This window comes from Malus sylvestris, chromosome 5, assembly GCF_916048215.2.
Source record: "Malus sylvestris chromosome 5, drMalSylv7.2, whole genome shotgun sequence".
NCBI lineage: Eukaryota > Viridiplantae > Streptophyta > Magnoliopsida > Rosales > Rosaceae > Malus > Malus sylvestris.
In genome coordinates, this window is record NC_062264.1 from 3,937,865 (window position 1) to 3,957,386 (window position 19,522).

Sequence of the window (19,522 nt, forward strand, 5' to 3'; positions counted from 1 at the left end):
TTATTACTAGCTAGTAATGCCCGCGCGTTGCTGCGGGATTACAAATTGATCTTATAGCAGTGTATAAATTTGAGTCCCAAACACCCTGTACTTGTCCAAGCAATCCTTTATAAACTCAGTCAAAAACAAAACATCGATTCCACGAAAAATTAAAAAATTCCTACTTTTAAACAGAAGAATCCTCACCGACAGCGTCAAAGGTGTTTTGTAAACCTCTCAGCATATCTTTCCCAATTGTATTTCTCACCTCCATCCTCTCCTACGTAACCTGAGCAATCCATGTTACCATACAAACAAAACCGATTTGATACCTGGGTGAAAGCAAAAGCAAGCACTAATACATTCAAGTAAAATAAGGAATTTCAAAACATTATAGCAGAAAATCAATTACATACAATTTTTCTTTAAACATTCTTTAAATGCAGAAAAGAAAACTAACCTCTTGTAGAAGTGATGAGAAGGAATGACAAACCAGAACACCACCTTTTCAAAAATACAAAAATTAAAATTAAAAATGAAAAAAGAAAAGAAGTCAACTTTCAAAACTGTGCAAAATAGTGAATTTGTGTTATCATCATGGTGTCCCCACCATTATCATTTATCACTACCCACCTGCAATTCCTTGCTCTCCGTTTTCAAATCACTCTAATTCTCATCCCAGTTAACGGTTTCAAATCGCCACTATCCCAAATCATAAAATTCCAGTAAGGGTATGCTGAAACACAAAATTCAATTTCATTGTGTATAGACCAACATAGAGATTGAGACAGGCTTTAACTTCTACAATTCTACACATTTTCAAGCCCTAAATTTTCCCAGAAACAAAAGAAAATGAAAGAAGTTGTACCTGGTTCGAAAGAGCGGACGCAAGTTTGGTGGAGCAGCCATGGCAGAGATCTCTAGTGAGAAAGCTAAGAAGATGGAGCAAACCATTGAACAAAAAAACCCAGATTTTTAAAATTAAAATCACAAAAATTTCAACAAATAAGTCGTAGAACTCACCAGGAAACCAAGCTTTCGAATTGGCGATTTCCTGAAAATCAAGCTTTTCTAGGTTAAAATTTCTTCCCGAAGGCAACAGATCCAACATTCATTCAAACAAAATTCGAATTGAAAAAAAAAAAGTGAGAGACAAATACCTTCTTGCGGAGGCCAGCGATTCGGAGCTTGAGAGAGAGCTCGAGAAATCTGTGGAAGCAAATGGAAGAGCCCGCTTTTCCATGTTTCTTCCCTTCCACGATGAGCAACACGTGTATTACACTATAGGAGGAAGAAAATCCAACGAAAAGTTGCACGATGAGGACGCGGGGAGTAGCAAGGGAAATCGATATAAAACGGAGGGGCAAAACAGTCCGCCCATTGGTCATCCACAGTGACCAGGGGGGTTGAGTTTTAGTATATATGATATCACTGAAAAGCCATCTTTGAGTATGATCAACAACATAAGTAGTTATGGAAATATCACACTACATGATTTGTATTAATTTATCATAACCATGGTGTGTAACACAGTGGAAATATCCTACATGATTAGTGATAAACTAATTTGAAACAGGTTTTGATTCCCAATAGCCATTTTTAGAAGCTATCCCAATTTTGTTGAGAAGCAAAGTTTTTTGCCTGCTTGAGTGCTCATAAATCACTAATGCCATTAATTAATTATTGAAAGCATGAACATCCCAATATGAATCTGAATGAACCATTGACAAAATTCAGTAGCTACAACACCTGTAAGTTCTCAATATTCTCAAATGTATATATTTTCTAGCATATCAAGCCAAACGCAAAATTTGAAATTAAATTTATAGCAAAAAGTTCATATTAACAAAGAAGATCAATATTGGCAAGTAATGACCAGTACCTCAGATAAAAGCATGTTTTGGATAGTCTTCTGGTTGTTTATAAACGATTTGATGGCTGCACAGATGCCACCCACAGTTTCCAAGGTGATGCCCACATAGCTGCTTCTGTTCTTGGGTGGGTGATGCACACAGAGTTGCTTCTGTTCTTGGGTTTGAAACCGTTAGACCTCTGTTTCTAGGTAATTTGGATACCTTAGTTTCCTCTCCTTATATCTGAAAGCTAGTTGCCTATCTGTTAAATACTGCAAAACCAAAATTTGGAAAACCACAATTTGTCAGCCAATCATCATATAATAATCACAAAAAAAACGCTAAAATTCTCTACAGACACAAACAGAAATTGACAAAATTGAACCAAATGTAATTTCAGCAGAAGTGAAAAAAATTAAATAAAAGAGAAAAAAAAAAATCTCTAAATCCAAGTAAAATGAACAACAAAAATTCCAAAAAAAGCTGTAGTGGCTGAGTGATTTTAACAATAAAACCAAAACCAACATGCAAAAAAGCACACCACGATAAGAGGGAGGAGTCCGGATCTCACCTCCAACGTTTGTCGGTCGGATCTAGATCCTCGTCCGGTGAGGGACTTGGTCTGAACACCAAAACAATCAGATCCAATTAGCAAAAGTAATAAAAAAGGCAAACCCAGATCAAAAAATTTCAGATTACAATAACAGATCATGCTTTTAAAAAAACCAATAAATTCATGAAAATTTTGAAAAATTGAGAACGCTCTCTTCATTCATTAGAATCCCTGTTCGAAACCCCTCATACCTTAAAATTTAAAGTTGGAAACCGAAAGAGGAAGGCAAGTTATGGGTACATTCAATATTTCTTGGCAAATAAACAGGAAGGCGAGGAGCAGAACGAAGCGGAACAAAATCAAACCCAAGCTTCAGAAAACTGATCTGAATTTTGGTATTTAGGTTTTGAAGGGTGCGAACACAGCTGGAATCAGCCAGATGAAGACAAAAATTAACAGGCCACAGTTGAAATAGAAGCTTGATCAATGATGATTTCTATAGTTTGAAGGCTGTCAACACAGGCGGAATCGGAGCAGTGGCAAAAAGGGATAGCGAGAAAGGGTGAGTTGCAGAACAATAGAATTGAGATGTGTAAGAGAACGGCGGAAACAAACAGAAAAATCCAGAAGACGCAACCCAAATAGAGGGTGAGTCGATGACGGACGCGTGGAGTGAATGGGCAAAACAGTCATTCGACTGTACAAATATGGAAATAGCAAGCGAGACAGAGGAAAAATGGAGGGGCAAAAACGTCCACACACTGGTCATCCACAGTGATCAGCCCTTACGGGTTTTAGTATATATGATACGTTTATTCTTATGTTTTCAATATATTCTAGTACCTTATAATTTGTATGTCATTTTACATTGCAATTTATGTATCACAATATAATTATATATTTTTTAAGTATATGTAGACATTTATATTTATATGTTATATAAAATTAAAAATTCGCCTAAGACCAACTAGCGTCAAGCCTCTTTCAAAACCTTAGCAGTGTACGGAAAATTACGTAAAAAGTGAATTATATAACAGTTGTACTTGGAACCTAAAGCATGTTAATGTAAGGCCTAGTCCTTTGTGCGTTGCCACTTTTTGCTTCTTTCCCTCTAGAATTTGGTTCTCATTGATGGATATACTGGACCCCAAATTCTTCTATTTTTTTGGTGATAAATGTGTATGGGTAAATTACATAGTAGTTCCTCAGGTTTGAGATCGATTACAACTCCATACAACATCTTTAAAATATTTCACTTTCATACCTCAAGTACTATTTTATTTCAAAATAATACAACTGTTACATTTTCCATCCATTGATCCGTTAAGCGCTGACGTGGCTACCACATTTGTGCCACGTGGCAAAAAAAATAATTTTTTGATTTTCTTTTTTTAAAAAGCCTGAATTAAAAAAAAACTTGAAATCGCAGAAACCCACCCCCCCCCCTCTTCTCCCTCTATCTGTTTCTTCTTCTCCGCCCAACACAGAAAAACACCAACCACTCTTTCTTTTCTCCCTCTCTACTCTCTGCATACAAACCCACATACCCCCCCCGCGCGCCGCAACCTCTCTTCTTCCCCCCCCCCCCCGACACCGCAAGCAAACTTGGAAACATCCACCCCCAAAAAATCTGCAACCAAACCCAGAAAACTTCCCCCCCCCCCCAAAAAACCCGGACCCAGTGCTCCCCTCGTCGGTCGGCTCTAACAACGAGGTATGTATTCAAATTTTGAATTTTTTCAGTGCTTGGTTGGTGGGTTTGGGGTGCTTACGAATGCGGTCAAAGTTCTGATTTTTGAATGGTTAATCTCAAACCACGGAACGATGCCGCACCGAGAAGAGAGAGAGAGAGGGGAGGAAGGCTGAAGAAAAAGTGAAAAAGGATAGCAGAGAGCAGAGGGAGAAAAGAAAGAGTGGGCGGAGAAGAAGAAACAGAGAGGAAGAAGAGAGGTGGGGTGGGTTTTTGCGTTTTCAAGTTTTTTTTTTTTTTTTTTTTTTATTCAGGCTTTTTAAAAAAAGAAAAAAAAAAAATTTTGCCACGTGGCACACATTTGGCAGCCACGTGGCACAAATGTGGTAGCTACGTCAACACTTAACGGATCAATTGATGGAAAATGTAACGGTTGTATTATTTTGAAATAAAATAGTACTTGAGGTATGAAAGTGAAATCTTTTAATGATGTTGTATGGAGTTGTAATCGACCTCAAAACTGAGGGCTACTATGTAATTTACCCAATGTGTATTCTGGATCCGGTGTAGCAGTGCTTAACCGTGAACCACATCCGACCCTCCAAATAACCTCGAGTAAAAACAACAAACGTCTTCCTTTGCCGTTGGATTCCACAAACAGAAGCTGAATCCTCCGCCGTGAACGGGGTTTTTCAATCTGGAGATTAGATTAGGGTTTGTCAAATTCGAAATCGAATTTCCGCCGGACTCATAATCTCCGGTCAGTTCCGATGCTGGCGAAAGGAAGAAAAGCTTCAGGGCGAGGAGAGGCCGTGGTGGCGAACTACTCGTTCGGGCCGCTCGAAAATGACTTCATCATCAGACACAGACTTCTCACTCGGACCACAACCACGAGAGGCGAACCACCATTGAAGAAGCTCCAGAAGAAGTTCACGTCCCTGTTCGTCGAGCTCGACAAGAACGATGACAACTTCGCCGACTGCGATAAAGCTCGCCAAAGCTTTCCTGCAGGAGCTCAACACGTTCGAGATTCCGCTCCTCAAGAGCAAGGCCGTCGTGCATGCGAATCTCCGGGAGAAGCACAACTTCGACGAGCTGAGGGAGGAGATTAACCGGCAGATTGTGCAGGCGAAGACCGACATTGAGACGCTCAAGGAGCAGCTCGAGGAGAGTAAGATCGAAAGAATGCACAATGAGGAATGTGAGTCGATCAGGAAATTGATTGCTACGCAGCCGCCGCGGTCGGAGACGCTGAAGATCATTTCAGATTCGGAGAAGGAGATTATGGCATTGGATGCGGAGAACACCCCAAGTTGGCGGACGCTGGATCTGAGAAAGAAGCAGTTTGCTCTGCTCCTGCATGTGGTGTGTGGGCTATGTTGAATTCCCGATATGTTGTGTGCATTAAGCAGTAGAAGTAGAACGCTTTAAGAAAGTGGTGTAATTTTCGGGTGCATTTAATTTTTATGTTGTTGCAGGTGGATGAGTTGCAGAATACCGTAGAGGAAGAACAGAGGAGTTTAATTGAGGAGAAAGAGCAGAAAAATGCAATGGAAGGTGCAGCTGGGGGCTCGGAACCCATGAATGTTGATTAGAATACAATGCATCTCTCGGTTTCCAAGTTGTAAGATTGCTTGTTTCGGAAAAGCGCATCTAATTATGCATTGATGTCTCTTGATTTTCAGAAATGGGCACGCAAAAGAGTATTGGTGTATTGCCATGTAGTTGCAGGATGCTAGCAATTTTATGAAATTCTATTGTTGTGCATTTGTACGACTCTCTTTGCATATATGAATTACCAAGTTTACTTGATGAGAAGGAAATTGCCATAACTATCACTATTGGTAGAATTTCAATCAACGTAAAGATTGTCGGGTTTTCTCTCGAATTCTAGCTTTCAGATTTGAGTTTTTTGAGATTAATTGAGTTTGCATTAGCTATTTCACACTTGCCGTATGGTTTTTTGTAGATGTGAAAGAAGTCTTTCCTTGTCTTGAAATGAATGAGTCTTGAGATTTCACAAGTGTTTATGGGGTAAGTCAATGGTTGCAGCTATGAAAAGTGTGAGAGTTTCAGAGGTTTATGGAGATGTTAAGAGTGAAAACAACACAGAAAAAAATCATGAGACGATATTTTTCTAGTAGCTCACCTCCAGCTGGTAATTAACCTTAGATTGCTCTGGATTATCAGTTATTTATTGAATTGGGAGTCTAGATTTTCCTTGTTGAAGTAGATACTCAGTTGAATAGTTCGCTTAGTACCGCCTGTAGCAAATCAACTGATTTCCGACCTAAAATCGAAGGTACCCGAAATGAGCGAAATTTTCGTTATTTTAATTTGATAAGACACTTTCACAATGGGGGGAAGAAGCCCCCATTACAATTCGAACCGACCAAATGATGGTTTCCCCAAATGTGATTGATTTGAAATTGTTGTATACTCGGATGACTTTGATTGTGAATTATCTTGTAGTCGCCAAGGTTGAAGGAGATAATGCGATTACAAACTGTTCCACACGTGTTATATAACAAAAAGGAAAAAGAAAAAGAACCGGAAAATAGAAACTATGGGAGGCGTTTGATTGATCAAACTGTTCCGCACATGTGCACCAATCTCATCTGAGGGACCAAAATGAGGGGCCTTAGTACAACCAATCCAAACCCATAACTTGAGACACAAGGAAAGGAAACCTCGCAACACTGATGACACAATCTCACTTTTAGCTTCAACGTATGGCTTTCATCTGTTATCAAAATCGATCTTGTGTATCAAACCATTCTCTACAATTAGTCCGAGCCAAATCGATCTTGTGTATAAAACGTACCCATAAAGTACAATCGAGATCCGAAACCTTCTATCCATCCTAGTCATACAACATTGATTCTAGGAGTTGAAAATTAATATGCACATCTCCATGTCTTGGTTCAATGCCACCAGTTCCTAGGCACTCATTGAGAGGGGCATGAATTTCAATTTGGAAAGCTTTCCATTATTTGTAGTGCGTGTGCTATCAAATTGTTAGGTAGATGTCAAGGATTGCAAGGTAAGTGAATTTGACAATTCTATCACTAACGGAACCGTTGTGAATTTAGATAAAAGGACTACAAAGTTAATTTAGGAGCCCTAAAAATTTTCTACTCTGACCATACTCTCTAATTCAAGAAGTTTGTTGGCGAGGTTATTGTAGGGAACATAAAAAATGTAACGACCCGTCCCCAAATATTTCGGTTTTTATAATTTTATAGTATGAATTTACAAAAATGCCCTTCGAGGCAAAACAATTGACTTTTGTTGATTGCCTTGTCATGTCACTTAAGATTTGTTTCCTTGGCGTATTCTAGTAGTACTTGTCATTACGAAAGCGTGAGCGTAAACGGAATGTAATTTAGAGTTGTAAACAAGCAAAGTTGAGGGCAAAATGGTCATTTGACCATAAATCTAGAAGGTTCCAGATTTGCTGGAGCAGTGAGATGGTGCCATATGTGTGGCTAGGATGGAGGGATGAAAGGAGAAATGAGGGAAAGGAGAGAGATGGACGGAGGAGAGAAAGGAGGGGGAAGCTGCCTAATAAAGAGAGGATGAAATGAGAGAAATGAGAGAAGGGAGAAGCAACCAATATGGGTTTCTCCTTGACTTGATAGTAACCCGATTTTGACCCGGTTCCTGGTGACAGTTTCCGACTATTTTTTGTCGTTTTTTCGGCGATCCAAGGCTCGCCACCACCTGCACACGACTCCATAACCCTCATTCTTCAAGTTCCACCCGAAACCCAACAGTTTTTTGCCTCGGTTTTGTGAGGATATCACCAACGGCACCGTGGGGAGATTGCGAAAATCCGCTGTTTATTCAAGTACCACCGTTGACCACCACCTTTGTTCAACTCCCCTTGAAGTCTGAATCAAAGCCCAAACAAGTTTGGTGGCGACAGAGCTGCGAATTTGACGAATCGAGGTTCACCCATTTTAGGGTTTCCGACGATTCATGGTAATTTCAGGCCACTTCCCGGTCGAGTTGGACCTCGGCGCAGGTGCATTGGTGGGAAGTGACTCCATCCTCGCTAGCTCGAGCGGCTCCTGGGCAACAAAATATCTATGAGTGGACCCCTTCTTAAATTGCATGTTTTGTAAAATATTAGGCTTGCATGCATTTCATATTTCATGATTTGAGTATGTTTTATATTATGTTTTACAAATTTCTATAATTATGGTTTACGGAGAATTTATTATTTATTTAAATTGTTTTTACGAAATATTTATGATTTATCGAAGTTATGTTTTACTAAAAGTTATGAATCTTTGGATTTTCGTATATGAAATTCTACATATTTACGAATATGTGCATTATGGATTTATGAGATGATGCTTTAAGCTATTGAGCATCGGTGATTTGATACGAGATTTTGAGGTATGTTTTCGGTGCTTATCTAGTGGGTTATCATACAGCACATCCACACAACACGGGTATGTAGACATCTATGGTCATAGTACACAGTTGAGGATTTTATGCCATACCCCCGACTTCACTGGTGAAACCAGTGACAGACAGCTTCATTAGCCACGGCTAGTGTCGGTGTGTGATGTTATATATTTCTTCTTTGGCGTAACTCAGAGTCGTACAACTTCACCTTCATGTGATGGGGCCTACCATGTTTCTTCATTGGTGTAACCCAGTGTCGTACAGCTTCACCTTCGGGTGATGGACAAGTACTTTCTTCGGGCGACTATGATACTCCTAGTGAGTACATCATGGATGTGATTTACAGATGATTAACGGTACCTTCGGTTGGCATTATAACATTTATTGAGCATTATTTTACATGTACATGTTTTAAAAATATTTGCATGGCATGTTAGAGTTTTAAAAAAACCTACTATGTAGTATTATATATATGTGTTTTCAAAACAGGGGGTTAGTATGTTTAGAAAGAAAATGGTTTTCTTATTATTAGTATTATTATAAACTTTGGCCCACTTACCCTTTTGTTTTGCGCCCCCTCAGGAGATAGGTTCGAGCCATACAATCTCGACGTCAGGGCACTTCCGCATAGGTATCTTCGAGTCTTCTCAGTATAGGTCTCATTCCTTTATTCGTACCTTTTATTATAATTCACTCACATTATTCTTGAGTAGTTGCATGCTCTGAACATGGTTCTGCATTAGTATATTTCTTTCTAATTACGTATTTTATTCGCATGCATGTTTAAAATGGCTTCATCACCCTCAGGTGTCGGCCAACATTTGCCTATCCTGATATTTGGGGAGATTAGGGTTGGAGCATGTCAAAATACCTGCACTTAGAACATTTCCCCAGTCCACGTGAAACTTTTCCATTGAATTTATTGAAGGAAAAATCTATCTAGATTTAAGAGTCGGACCAGCAGCTCACTACTAATCACACATGTAGTGTCTAAACAAAAAATTCGGGGAACATTGTTTGACAAGTTTGTCATCCTAATTCATATTTGAGTTGAAGTCCCACAACTTTTAGTATGATTTGGTGGCTATCAGTATTGTAGTTCTAATTCGTCTTTGACGAAAATCGAACCTAAGACCTCTCCCATACAAGATAGTGTATTTTTATTGCAACAAGAATTCTACCATGACATTACATATGTTAGCCAAGGTACTTTAAACAAGCAATAGGGCCTACCGGCGCCGTTCTTTCCCCGATTATCTTTAGTTTGTTTAAGATTATCAAATCTTCAATAGAATTGATCACTAATTGACCACCTTCTGTTTGCTTTGCCATCTTGATCAACAAACCGAGTTAGATGTCATATATTTGTTTGAGTAATGTATTTTACGTTTTAGTCAAAATACAGCAAACCAAATAATAATTAGGTAGAGTAATCAAGCTAGTTTTGTATAATTACCAATGTGCAAGGCGAAAAAGACGGGGTTTTAAAGCTAGAGACGTTCAATTCATGCTTTTTTATGATAGCTATTTAATCTTGTTAGTTAATCCATGCCATGGTCGCCTGTTTGTCTTCTATACCTAATGTCATACATACACCATAACATGTTATATGGCCACCCGAGGGGTCTCGCTGCACAAAGCTAACAGCAATCTAACAGTAACCGAACTCGCCGAAGCAACTCAAACTAACTTAGAGCTGTGATCTACTACTTTGAGGTCTATGATTATCTGTTGTGCAGGCTTTAGTTCATGGAGTCTTTCAAAACTAAACTCTAGCATTTCTATTTTCTAGGTAGTGGATTCAAGGCATGTTGTCGTCATTCTGGGAGTGGGAAATGTCCAGTTTTGCTTTTCTCTGAGACTTTTGAAAGGATGTTTGGATGCAAGGAATAGAGTCCAATTTTGTGTTCGTGAGTTTTCCGGTCTTTTTGGAAAATGTCCAATTTTGTGTTTTGTGAGTTTGCAAGGGATAATGTAACATATAAGACGGATTTAAAAGAAGACTTTCTTTGCCACGTGTTTAATAATAATATATTAGTAATGGACAGTGAGTGGTATAAATTGAAAAATTTAATATTAATAGCAACAGTAGTACTTAGCAGGTATTGCTCTTCAATATACGAATAATAGTACAAGTTACACATAAATTAAATCGACATAACCTAATCTCAAATTTCTTGTACACTCACTCACAGTTTTCCACGAACCTCACTCTAACACAAGAGTTCTTTCACCAAAAACCTTTCACTCTAGCTTTCTTGATTTCTCTCAACCGTGGCCATGGAAGGGCCAAATGCTCTCACTGTCTCTTTGGATGCTTCCCTGATGCCTGCCCTCTCACTTGGCAAGCATACCCAAATGCTTCCAAAGTCAAAAAAGCAAGCCTACTCTTGCTTTTCTTTCGTAGGACTTCACATGATCTACATCTTTCAATGCATCCCACCGATAGATGATCTCTCCACCGACAGCAACTACACGGTTCAGTTGTTGCCAGCTCAACATCACAACAATTATATACGATGCCCTTCCCACCACCCAACTCCATTAATTTCAAAGGTGATGCTCCAATTACTTTTGTCGTCTTCTTTTCTACTTAATATATCATTTTTTTTTCATCAATTAACATCAAAGGCATCTTTTCCAATTTTGCTTTTCTGAGTTTTGCTTTTCTCTGAGGCTTTTGAAAGGATGTTTGGTTGCAAGGAATAGTGTCTAATTTTGTGTTTTGTGAGTATGCAAGGGATAATGTCACATATAATCTTATATATAAAGCCAGAGCCCCACTTTGGGGTCACGGTTTCAACAAAAAAGAATATGGCCAAAATGCCCCTCGTCCAAAAACATCAAAAGCGGCAAAAAAGATGCATAAAATAATGCAAGGGTAATTTTGTAATTTTAACAATGTTTTTTTTTAAAATTAATTGTTTGTTGCAGTTTTTTGTTTTTTTTTTAATTAGTACCTCATAATATGCTAGCAATAATATGATTTAGTTTCTCTAAAAAAGGTCTTTCGCATGGAGATAATAATGTGATCAAATTAATTGTCAAATAATTGTTTTTTTTTAACAAAAGATATTATCTACATTGAGGGAAGGGGTGGGCTTAGCCTCACAATGGATTAGCAATAATATGATTCAATCAATTGTTTTTTAAATATTATTTTGTCTATTCTTAATGTAAATTCTATAGGAACCGATTTTATTATGTGAATTCAACTGCTTTAATTGGTTTATGAGGGATTTCTTCTAGCATGATTTAAAATTATTCATTTGCTTCAAATATTTAACTTGTCTTTTGTCAATTTACACATATAAATACATTTAAAAGTGTAAGTACAAGTTACACATGAGTTAAATCGACAAAACCTAATCTCAAATTTCTTGCACACCTATTCACAGAAGTTTCTTAAGAGCCTCACTCTAACCCCAAGAGTTCTTTCACCAAGAGCCTTTCACTCTAGCTCTCTTGATTTCTCTCAACCGTGGCCATGGGAGAGCCAAATGCTCTCACCATCTCTTTGGATGCTTGCCTGCCTTCTCACTCAGCAAGCATACCCAAATGCTCCAAAAGTAAAAAAGCAAGCCTACTCTTGATTTTCTTTTTGTAGCACTCCACATGATCTGCATCTTTCAATGCATCCCACCGCAAGATGATCTCTCCACCGACAGCAACCACACGGTTCAATTGTTGCCAGCTCAACATTATATGAGCCAATCACAACAATTATATATGATGTCATTCCCACCAACTCCATCACTTTCAAAGGTGACTCACCAACTACTTTCGTCATCTTCTTTTCTATTTAATATATCATCTGTTTTTAGAGAATTTTAACGAAAAACTTCCGGTATTGTTTATTTTAACGAAAAATTATATTTTTACACTAAAAAGTCAATCATGGTATTATTCACTTTACTCTTTATTTTGTGTTAAAACTTAAAGTTTTCAAACCATTTTCATTAGTTTTCTTTTTTTTTTCAATCAATTAACAGCAAAGGCATCTTTTTCTCTCATCATTTTAGTTATTCAATAGTAATCTATGGAGTACGGAATATTTTGGCAAATCACTTTCAGTGCTTTTGTGCTAGGTTGCATGGCTACAGACAAGGTTTGGTTCTGGTTTGTGAGGTAACTGTCCCTAGTTCAATAAATTTAACAAAGTGTGCACTATTAGTTTCTACCATTAACTTTTGTAAATTTCTTTTGTTAAGCTGATGATATGACACATAAGTAGATCTCACATATCAATTCTAAATGTTTGTTGAGGACCAAATCTAAATTAGGGTCAAAGTTTAGGGACTAATTGTGCGTTCTATGTTATTTTACATACAATTGACAAAAATCTCACGGAAAGACCAATAGTGCACATTTTGTTAAATTATGAGTCCTCAATTAGCGAACTTTTGGTTTAGGGACTTAAATCTAATTTTGAGTGAAAATTTAAGTACCACTTCTAAATCTGCGACAAACAGAGGCTTGGAAAGATTTAGGCTACAATCAACAAACAAGTTGGAAGAAAGAAGGGGTGTGTGCTAGAAGGAGGTAAAAAACAGTGAGATCTGCGACATTGACCGAAAAAGAAGAAGAAGAGTTGTGACTGGCCCATAAATTAAAGAAGAAAAAAGAATTGGCAGCATGTGCTTTTGATGCGATGAATCAGGATCAATCTGACTAACAAAAGCAAAAAAGCATTTTCTTTTCTCACTTAACACACTTAAACCAATTGGAAATTTCCTTGTCTCTTACACGAAGCAAAAAAGCAAAAAAGCAAAAAAGCATTTTGTTTAAAGAAAAGCAAAAAACTTGTCAATACTAAAGTACACTAACACAAAATTAAACAAGGAGGCAGATTCTTCTAGTTGTGGTGCTCTTCTATTCCCTTTTATTTTATGCGATCACGGTTAAATAACGTCAATATTTTATATTAATTTTTTAATAGAGATAATAAGATAAAAAGCAATAAGAATATAAAATGTTGATATGGCTTAACCGTGACAGAACAAATAGGAGGCATAGAAGATCACCACAACTAGGAGGCCAGACAATCTGCCCCATTAAACAAACTCACGATGTCATCAGCCAATCAATTAAACAAAACAAAGAATGATAGAACAAAACATCGTCAATCTTTCTTAAAAATTATATATGATACATTTCCCACCAACTTCATCACTTTGAAAGATGACGCTCCAACTACTTTAGTGGTTTTCTTTTCTACTTCTTTTTATTATTACTAACATTTGTCTTACATTTTGTATGGATGAACATATTTTTTCAGAAAATAAGAAGGAAAGAGGGAGACAAAGAGAGAGAATGTGGGGAGTAGAAGATTTTTGTTTTTGATTTTTTTTTTAATATTAGAGATATTTTAATATTATTTGTATGTGAGGTTTTAATAAAAAAACAGTAAAATTTGGATTTGTGAAATTACATTATTGTCCATCATTTTTTTGTGTGATAGAAAATTAAATTATATTTTCATCCTCTTTTGGTTGACAAAAAGAATTATATTAATTAGTAGATATATATATATATATATATATATATATATATATATATATATATAATACCCTTCCCACCAACAATATCACCCCTCTCTCTCATTTCCCCTTATCTCCATCAGATCCTCTTTGTTCTCTATCCATCACATTCCCTTCTCTCTCTCCATCTCTCACCTCGACCTCTCTTCCTTGCCTTCCGATTTGAGACCATCCACCGCTTTGAAAGTGAGGGAGAAGAGGAGGGAGGCGCAGATTAGATCAGAGACTCAAGTTTGAGGCTTCAGTTTTTGTATTTTCAAATTGCCCCAAAGATTTTGAATATTTCAAAAACTGCCTCAAAATATTTCAACCCGTGTCGGCGGCGTATAGGAGGCGTGTCCAACCCGTTGACCGGTGTCTTGACCATGTCCAACACCTGACACTTCGGAGTTTTGGAGTATCTGTGCAACCTAGCTTCTGTGCTCAGAGCTAGGTGTCTTTACCGTGTCCAGCCCGTGTCGGTGCGACTGTGCTTAGAGCTGATTGCTTGGAACACTTCCGATTTGCGTTGTGCAGCCAAATGGCCCGGGCTTCTGCTCCTGTAGTTTTTCCATGGAAGTACCATGTGTTTCTGAGTTTCAGAGGTGAAGACACCCGCCGGGGTTTTACAGATCATTTATACAAACAGTTGGAGGCGCGAGGAATCAAGACTTTCAGGGACGAACCAGAACTTGAAAGAGGGAAAGATATCAATCCAGAGCTCCTGAGGGCAATTGACCAATCAATGTCTGCGATCATAGTTCTTTCGACAAACTTTGCTTCTTCAAGTTGGTGTTTGCGAGAACTTACTCATATTGTTCGTTGCATGGAAGAGAAAAAGAGAATTTTTCCCATTTTTTATGGCGTGGATCCTTCTGATGTACGCCATCAACGAGGGAGTTTTGGGGAAGCCTTTGCGGAACATGAAGTAAATTATCGGCAACACATGGAGGAGGTAAATGAGTGGAGAAAGTCATTAAAAAGGGTGGCTAATCTTGCCGGGTGGAATTCAAAGCATTATAGGTAAGCGTAGGAGGCAACAACTGACGTTTATAGCTTAAGAAGACCAATTTTTTACTATTGAGTTTCGATGTTAACATGCACTTTATTTTACGGTGTGATGATTTTTTATTTACGTCATTTGTTCTTCTTGTAGGTATGATACAGAGCTTATCCAAGGAATCGTCAATACACTATGGGAGAAAGTGCACCCTACGTTGTCAATGTTAGATTCCTCAGAGAGGTTTGTCGGAATTGATTCTAAACTGGAGGAAATAGATTTGCTTTTAGATACAAATGCAAACGATGTTCGCTTTATAGGGATATGGGGGATGGGTGGAGTGGGTAAGACAACCCTAGCTAACTTAGTTTACAAGAGAATTTCTCATGATTTTGAAGGTAGCAGCTTTCTTGCTAATGTTAGAGAGGTGTGCTCTACGGATGGTATAGCTCATCTACAAAAGCAGCTTCTTTCTGAAATCTTAGGGGAAAATAACATACAAATTTGGAATGCTTATAATGGAATCACTAGGATAAGTAGGTGTTTATGTAATAAAAAGGTTCTTCTCGTACTCGACGATGTGGATCAATTAGACCAACTGGAAAAGTTGGTCAAACAAAAAGAGTGGTTCGGTTTCGGGAGTAGAGTCATCGTTACAACTAGAGATGAACGTTTGTTAGTTGAACATGGTACAGAGATGGTATATGAGGTTAAGCAATTAACCCAAGATGAAGCTCTTTTTCTCTTTAGTCGGAAAGCCTTTAAAAATGATGAGTTGGAAGAAGACTTTTTAGAACTGTCTAAATGTTTCATCAGTTATGCAAGTGGTCTTCCATTAGCTCTTGAAACTTTAGGGTCTTTTTTGTACAAAAGAGGTCGAGATGAATGGAAGAGTGCACTAGATAAACTGAAGCAAGCTCCTAATAGGACAATTTTTGAAACATTGAAAATAAGTTATGATGGACTAGATGAGTTTGAGAAGAGAATCTTCCTTGACATTGCATGTTTCCATAAGTTTTGTGGAAAGGAGCGAGTAATTGAAAGACTAGAAAACTGTGGCTTTGTTGGCGCTCGCATTGTGATCGAAGTTCTTATTGAGAAATCTCTCTTAAGTATTTCAGACTCTTACGTGCATATGCATGATATGATACAAGAAATGGCATGGGAGATTGTTCGACGAGAGTCTTATGATGAGCCAGGTGGTCGTAGTCGGTTGTGGCTTCCTAATGATATCTGGCATGTGCTTGCAAAGAATACGGTAAGAATTTGCGTGAAAATGAAAATACCAAAGTTTGGATAGGACACTATAATACTATTTAACATGGTAAGAGACTTGATTACGAAATTAACTATTCCTTTAATCTTATTTATCAGGGATCAGAAGCAATTGAATGCATAGTCTTACGTTTGAGTGAATTTGAAGTGGCAGACTGGAATCCTGAAGCATTCACTAAGATGTGTAAGCTGAGGTTGCTCGACATTCATAATGTGAGGCTTTCTAAGGGCCCCAAGCATCTTCCGAATGCTTTAAGAGTTCTCAAATGGAGCTGGTATCCCTCCAAATGTCTCCCACCAATTTTTCAACCGGATGAACTTAGAGAACTTAGTCTGGAGCATAGCAAAATTGATCACCTTTGGAATGGAACAAAGGTAGATGATTGCACAATTGATTTTTAATTTGTCGATTACAATAATTGTAGTTTCTGAACATGAACTATTGTAACATTTCTATTTTGTACAGCGCTTGGGCAATTTGAAGTCTATCCATCTTAGTTACTCCCACAACTTGACAAGGACCCCAGATTTCACAGATATTCAAAATCTCGAGGAGCTGGTGCTTGAAGGTTGTACAAATTTAGTTGAGATTCATTCATCCTTTGCGTTTCTCAAAGGGCTTAGACTTCTAAATCTTAAAGACTGTAAAAGTATTAAGTGTCTCCCAGACAAGGTAGAAATGGAATCTCTTGAAGTATTTGATATTTCTGGCTGCTCAAAAGTGAAAAAGATTCCAGAATTTGTTGGAGAAATGAAAAATTTCTCTAAGCTTTCTTTAAGCCGAACTGATGTTCAGGAAATACCTTCCTCAGTTATACGTCGGAGTTTGGAGCGAATTGATTTAAGTGGAATTGCTTTGAGAGAGACAGAATCCTCCCTGGTTTCCGTGAAAAATTTGGAACTATCAAATTTTCTTGGATGTAATGCACCACCAGCTAGATCATTGCGTTCCTTCTTCACTTTTGGCGAATTTCCAACAAAGATTTCACAACCTGTGAGTATGGTCTTAGATTCGCTGAAAAATTTATGCTTTCTGAAGGATTTAAATATGGAGAACTGCAATCTTTGTGAAGGAGCAATTCCCGAGGAGATTGGTTTCTTGTCTTCTTTAGAAACTCTAGATCTTAGCGGAAACCATTTGGTTAGCCTTCCTGCAAGCATCAGTGGGCTTTCTAAGCTGAAGTACTTAAATCTGGAGAATTGCAATCTTATTGAAGGAGCAATTCCCGATGATATTGGTTCCTTGTCCTCTTTACAAGGACTAAATCTTAGCGGAAACCATATTGTTAGCCTTCCTGCAAGCATCAGTGGGCTTTCTAAGCTGGAGGATTTAAGGGCTGGTTTGGTATTGCTGTGCTTTGAAAAAAAGCTGCTGTGAGAATAAGCGGCTGTGCTGTTAGAATAAGCGGCTGTGAAATAAAGCCAGTAAAGTGTTTGGTAAACTTTTTTGTGAAAGTGCTTTTGAAAAAAAAAGCAGGATGATAGTGTGTCTTTTCATTAAAGGAGCACTGTAGCTCCGTGTGCTTTGAAAAAAATGGTTTTTTTTCAAAGCAGCAAATAGCAGCTTCAGCTTTTCCTTTGATTTTCAGCTTATTCTCACAGCAGCTTCCAAAATAAGCCCCTTTTTTTTCAGTTTACCAAACACAAAAATGACCATCAGCTTTTTTTCACAGTGGCTTTTTTTAAAATCACCTCAATCCCAAACGGGGCCTAAATCTAAAGGACTGCAATCTTTGTGAAGGAGCAATTCCCGATGATTTTGGTTTCTTGTCCTCTTTAGCATTACTAACTCTTAGCGGAAACCATTTTGTTAGCCTTCCTGCAAGCATCAGTGGGCTTTCTAAGCTGGAGTTTTTTGAATTGCGAAATTGTAAAAGGCTTCAACAACTGCCAGCCATTCCATTAAACAGCGAATTATATATGGACACGGAGAATTGTACTTCCTTAAAAATGCTCCCATATTTACCACATGCTTGCAGAGTAAGCAGGTTTTGGTTGACTTCTGTCAATTGCTTCAGTTTGGCTGGAAATCAAGGTTGCAATGCCACACTATATTCAGCACTAAAGAGATTCCTTCAGGTATTTCTCTTTCTCCCATCATCCCTCGTCTCCTTAGTTTTTTACATTTATTTACGTTGTTCCTTTGTGCAGGAGCTCCCTCATTTTCTGCAAATGTTCAATATACTAATTCCCGGAAGTGAAATTCCTGACTGGTTCAATAACCAAAGTGTAGGAGATTCGGTGATTGAAAAACTACCTCCGCTCTCATGCAATAGCAAGGAGATGGGATTTGCTTTATGCGCTCTATTTGTAGCTGGTCAAAATATTTCAGCTTCCACTAGCGGACTAGATTCGCTACTAAGTGGTACTCATGGAATTTTCTGTCGTTACAGTTTTGGTTCAAACAACACCTTTCCAGACAGCGGTCGGACTATTGCGAGTTCGCTTGGTGAGGCAGCGTCAGATCACCTTTGGTTGGTCGGTCTATCTAGGAAATTCCTTTTGGAAGTAACCAGTCGTAGGGAGAAATTGTGTGATCAGATTCAGTTTCGTTTCGAAACAGTAAATGATTTCGGAAGCAAGACATGCTTGAAGGTGAAGAAGTGCGGAGTCTGTCCGGTGTATGAACAAGATACAGAAGAGGAGATCAACTGAACGAAGAAACAGTTCCAACAGAAGCATTTCATTGTGAGGATATTACCAATTGTGATTTTGACCAATAAAAAACTGTACGAGACGTGATTAAGCGAAGACGTGAACAATACGGTAATGAAGCAGGACCCAGTGAAAGTGGAAGTTCCTCCAAAGACCAAGTTGAAGAGGCATAGTTTGGCGAAAGAATGGTCGGAGTAAGTTGACTTTCATGTGTAATTAGGAGGACTTTGTTTCCCGTTTAAGTCTGTATAATTAGGGTAAATATTATTGCATATTTTTACCTAGTTAATCAAGTCTGATATATATATATATATATATATACTTGGTGAGAACAATAGCATCAGACAATTAAAATCCCAAATGAGGGCAGAGATCCTAGTATTTCCGCTTTGTCTGTTCCTTTCAGAAAAAAATTATGAACCCCTCACGGAGAATGTGTTGCCCCTCCATGTTGCCATCACCGATTCCACCCTAACCGATGTTATACCTACTATTCACAGGGAAGCAAAATCAATTCATGGTACTCAACAAAAACTTCAACTCCAAAGCTTCACCTACAAAGTTTCAACTCCAAAGCTTCGC

At 38.1% G+C, this 19,522-nt stretch overlaps 2 protein-coding genes and 1 pseudogene across 9 annotated transcripts; 2 read left to right on the top strand and 1 right to left on the bottom strand.

Annotated features, from left to right (window-relative positions):
• Positions 1–3,140, bottom strand: LOC126624240 (uncharacterized). Of its 8 annotated transcripts, none has more exons than XR_007624024.1 (9): positions 2,637–3,140; positions 2,404–2,454; positions 1,862–2,104; positions 1,140–1,260; positions 1,003–1,033; positions 848–911; positions 613–681; positions 440–483; positions 1–311 (listed from the first exon to the last, which is right to left on the bottom strand). XR_007624024.1 is itself a non-coding variant. In XM_050293269.1 (5 exons), the coding sequence occupies exons 1-5, from the start codon at positions 1,365–1,367 to the stop codon at positions 283–285; spliced, it is 396 nt and encodes a 131-aa protein (XP_050149226.1). In that variant the 5' UTR covers positions 1,368–1,852; the 3' UTR covers positions 1–282. The 8 variants fall into 8 exon arrangements, 2 of the variants coding, with proteins under 2 accessions (XP_050149226.1, XP_050149225.1); XR_007624023.1 differs by having other exon boundaries at positions 1–268; positions 2,637–3,139; XR_007624021.1 differs by having other exon boundaries at positions 613–715; positions 2,637–3,137.
• A 1,470-nt stretch (positions 3,141–4,610) lies between these two features.
• Positions 4,611–5,898, top strand: LOC126624235 (THO complex subunit 7A-like; annotated as a pseudogene).
• Positions 5,899–14,057: 8,159 nt separating this feature from the next.
• On the top strand, positions 14,058–19,229 carry LOC126624243 (TMV resistance protein N-like). Its single transcript, XM_050293272.1, has 6 exons — positions 14,058–15,033; positions 15,167–16,268; positions 16,385–16,660; positions 16,752–17,452; positions 18,118–18,364; positions 18,437–19,229. The coding sequence occupies exons 1-6, from the start codon at positions 14,552–14,554 to the stop codon at positions 18,938–18,940; spliced, it is 3,312 nt and encodes a 1,103-aa protein (XP_050149229.1). The 5' UTR covers positions 14,058–14,551; the 3' UTR covers positions 18,941–19,229.
• Positions 19,230–19,522: the final 293 nt, after the last annotated feature.

What these genes read in the sequence shown, in the direction of transcription:
- LOC126624240 (XM_050293268.1), bottom strand. Translation starts at nt 1,367, where the DNA reads ATGACCAATGGGCGGACTGTTTTGCCCCTCCGTTTTATATCGATTTCC. An exon ending in TCGCTGGCCTCCGCAAGAAG is followed by an intron (nt 1,034 to 1,139) that starts GTATTTGTCTCT and finishes CTTGATTTTCAG; the next exon opens with GAAATCGCCAATTCGAAAGC. An exon ending in CGTCCGCTCTTTCGAACCAG is followed by an intron (nt 484 to 847) that starts GTACAACTTCTT and finishes ATTTTTGAAAAG; the next exon opens with GTGGTGTTCTGGTTTGTCAT.
- LOC126624243 (XM_050293272.1), top strand. Translation starts at nt 14,552, where the DNA reads ATGGCCCGGGCTTCTGCTCCTGTAGTTTTTCCATGGAAGTACCATGTG. An exon ending in ATGTGCTTGCAAAGAATACG is followed by an intron (nt 16,269 to 16,384) that starts GTAAGAATTTGC and finishes CTTATTTATCAG; the next exon opens with GGATCAGAAGCAATTGAATG. An exon ending in CACTAAAGAGATTCCTTCAG is followed by an intron (nt 18,365 to 18,436) that starts GTATTTCTCTTT and finishes TCCTTTGTGCAG; the next exon opens with GAGCTCCCTCATTTTCTGCA.